This window comes from Arachis ipaensis, chromosome B03, assembly GCF_000816755.2.
Source record: "Arachis ipaensis cultivar K30076 chromosome B03, Araip1.1, whole genome shotgun sequence".
Lineage (NCBI taxonomy): Eukaryota > Viridiplantae > Streptophyta > Magnoliopsida > Fabales > Fabaceae > Arachis > Arachis ipaensis.
The window spans coordinates 111,998,862-112,002,029 of record NC_029787.2 but is presented as its reverse complement, the minus strand read 5'-3'; the positions used below and the strand labels follow the sequence as shown (position 1 = coordinate 112,002,029).

General features: G+C 37.6%; 1 protein-coding gene across 1 annotated transcript; it reads right to left on the bottom strand.

Annotated features, from left to right (window-relative positions):
• On the bottom strand, positions 103–2,748 carry LOC107630928 (amino acid permease 4). The gene is made up of 5 exons (XM_016334224.2): positions 2,513–2,748; positions 2,110–2,343; positions 1,692–1,785; positions 1,251–1,605; positions 103–1,166 (listed from the first exon to the last, which is right to left on the bottom strand). Exons 1-5 carry the CDS (start codon positions 2,628–2,630, stop codon positions 522–524), a joined length of 1,446 nt encoding a protein of 481 aa, XP_016189710.1. The 5' UTR covers positions 2,631–2,748; the 3' UTR covers positions 103–521.

Sequence of the window (3,168 nt, the reverse complement as noted above, 5' to 3'; positions counted from 1 at the left end):
CATTGTAGCATGTTTTGTTGATGTAAAATATCATTATCAATTTTATTATTCATTAATCATTATCCCTAATTTTAGTGAGGGCTCAAGAGCATTTTTTTTTTTCCTTTCCAAATTCTTTCTCTCTTCTTTGTTGTGATATAGTACGATCTCTCAGGAATATATACGATTTTGTGAATTATATGATTTATGCAAGGATCTCAGCCCGAGCTTCTGCATTTCATGAAACTAAATTGACTGTCAGCATTGTGTTGGATCTGTTGCCTTGTCGAATTACTTTTCAAGCCAAAGTCATCTTTCTACGTTTTATAATTATTTCATTGTTGTAACTCTGCTGTTCAATTTGACGTTTGCTTCTGGACTGGAGTGACTCGTGAGGAAATATAACATGTCAATTTAATATACAACATGCTTAATGAGGGTGACCGACAGGAAACCCATTTTCCTTCATTGATGTATTAGATAACAGTGCAAAGTACAAGAAAACCCGAACCAAATCCATGACTGCCCACATTAGAGCTTAACTAGTAGTCAGATTGGAATGGTTTGTATTTCTTTAGGTCAAGCAAGACACCAGCAAGAGAACCAACAGCAGCAATAAGTGATACCATTAGGCATGCCATACTGAACATCTGTAGCGTTATCCATTTGGCACTCCATCTTGCTATATTCTTCTGTTTAATGTACATCATCACCGGAAAGTAAACCGTCAAAGGCCAAAACCCCATTGCTCCAATCACTCCCACTATGTCGTTAAAGAAAGGAAGCAACATGGACGTGACAGTTGTAAGCATAACAAACACTGTCCTCCAACTCAGTCTAAACAGGCTTAGTTTGTACGGGGGAAGACCCGGAATCGGGACTTTGAAATCCCTGTTAATGTTGGGCCATCTTTGCGCCGCCCATTTCTCCACAAATGCAAAGATTGGTTGCGCAAACACTTGGTATGCACCCACAAGGTGGATCACTATTGCGGCATTAGCAATGTCTACCAGCCAATATGGGTTGTAGAAACCAAAACCAGTGAGCAGGTTCCCCGGTGCTGCATCTCCAAAAGCAGCATACCCCATGCACCCACAAAGCATGTAGAACGTTGTGGTTACTGCAATGCTAATCTTTGTAGCCTTCTTCATTGTTTTTGCTTCACATGGTGGGGATTTCAGGGTGTCCTGTTATGTTGTCAGAGATATTAATTACATCAATCAGAATTCAATTCATTGAATGAAGAGAGGGCCAGAGGGGTGTGGGTGTACCTGAATTTCAATGAGAACAACAGCATATGAATATGCAAAGGCAATATCACCAAGAGCTTGGGAAGTTCTCCATATCTTTTGGGCCTCTGAGACAGCTCCAACACTGATTCCTATGAGGGATCCCTTGAAACTACCCCTTTCTGCAACTTTGGCAATCCCAAGAGAGAGACCGATTATGGAATATGTGAAAGACATGACTGCAGCAACTGTTGAAAGCCACCATATTTGATCAAAGTCTGGAATCTGTGAAAGGAAAATCTCTATTATCCCAAATATCATGATGTATTGGCTGCTTGACTCGTGGCATGGCCCTTTGTCCCCGCTGCTATGGAAACAATTTGACTTCTTGATTGCCCTGTATGTATGTAACCCATCAACTGTCACAAACCAATTAAATTATGATGAATATATATGGAAATTAGAATGTAAAATTAATCTGACATCATGCTAATAGAAGCCGCAATTGTGTATCCTACTACGATTCCCAGCAGGTTCAGGTACTGAAACATCCCACATAGCTTAACGTTCACTCCACCTGCCATTATTGCCAACACAATATATACATGCATTCAGCCACAGAAGACCATCTATCTTGCCATGCATGGTCACCAATATTTATTCATTTTTTCCCATCAAAATTTAACTCATAACTTTTTACCAACCGACATGAAATATCTTTTCTTTTCCTTAAGCAGAAAATTAAATAAAACGATGCAGCCCTGCTAGTTTTAATTAATTAAGCTACCTAGGCATGCATGATAAAACAAAATAAAAAATATTATTCGTAAACCAAAATGTTTGACTTCGGTATATATATAGCATAGCCCAAAGAAAATAAATGTGGTAGTTAATTAGATACCGAGAATGGAGCGAACAGCGTCCATGTAAGTGTAGTTTCTCTTGCCGGAGATGGGGTCGCTGCTGCGGTAACACTGAGAAAGAAGGGAGGAAGTGTAGAGAGTGACGAAAGAGAACAAGATCATGACGGCAGGGCCAGCAAGCCAACCTAACTGAGCAATGGCCCAAGCCAAAGATAGAACCCCAGATCCTATCACTGCTGTTATTATGTGCGAGCTTGCAGTCCACACACTTCCTGCATATGCACATGGCCACATACACATACACATACATGCATATGCATGCATGCCCCCTCTCGTTTATTATACTTATATTATTAATATTGTATATGCAAGATTGAAATTATAAATCATCAGGTCAATTAATGATGGGATGAATTAAATTATAATTTGTTTTTCTTGTACCAGTTCGTTTGACACGGCCATCGTCATCATAGAATTTGGAGTCATCCATGGCCAGTGCTTCCATTTGGAAAGCTTGATGGTGACTACGGTTGGATGTGGCTGCGTTTTCTGAAGGCATCTTTGGTAATGAGGTAGCTAAGATATATGTAGTGTTGTGTGGATTGTGAGAGTGGGAGAGAGAAAGAGACTCAGAGAGTCTGGGTATGTTGTTGTTGGATGCAGGTACAGTCCTTCATGGCGAGAAATGGCAGCTATTTATAGGGAAGTTTAATGTTCGAAGACGGAAAAAAACAATTAACTCAACTAATTAAATTTATCTTATTTAATATTTATTTATTATAGAATATATTAAATAAAATAAAAAATAATAAAATTTGATAATTTTTTAATAATATTTTTTTATTATCAAACATTTTTATTTAGATTTTACCAAATTACACTAATTACTACATTAGGTGTCACATTTAATAAATTAAAGATTTTTTTTGTGAAATAATAGGGTTAAGTATGATTTTGGTCCCCCAATGTAGAGGCCGAAAATCGATTTCGTCTCCGATTTTTTTATTTTTGTTACAAAATAGTCCCCAAGATTATTTCAGTTTGTTTTAAAATTGTCTTTTTCATCAATTTTATTTTTTTATTACCAAATTATCTCT

Coding starts and splice junctions, on each gene's coding strand:
- LOC107630928 (XM_016334224.2), bottom strand. CDS start 2,630: ATGCCTTCAGAAAACGCAGCCACATCCAACCGTAGTCACCATCAAGCT. Junction 2,344..2,512: donor TGGCCGTGTCAAACGAACTG/GTACAAGAAAAA, acceptor GTGCATATGCAG/GAAGTGTGTGGACTGCAAGC. Junction 1,167..1,250: donor TTGTTCTCATTGAAATTCAG/GTACACCCACAC, acceptor ACAACATAACAG/GACACCCTGAAATCCCCACC.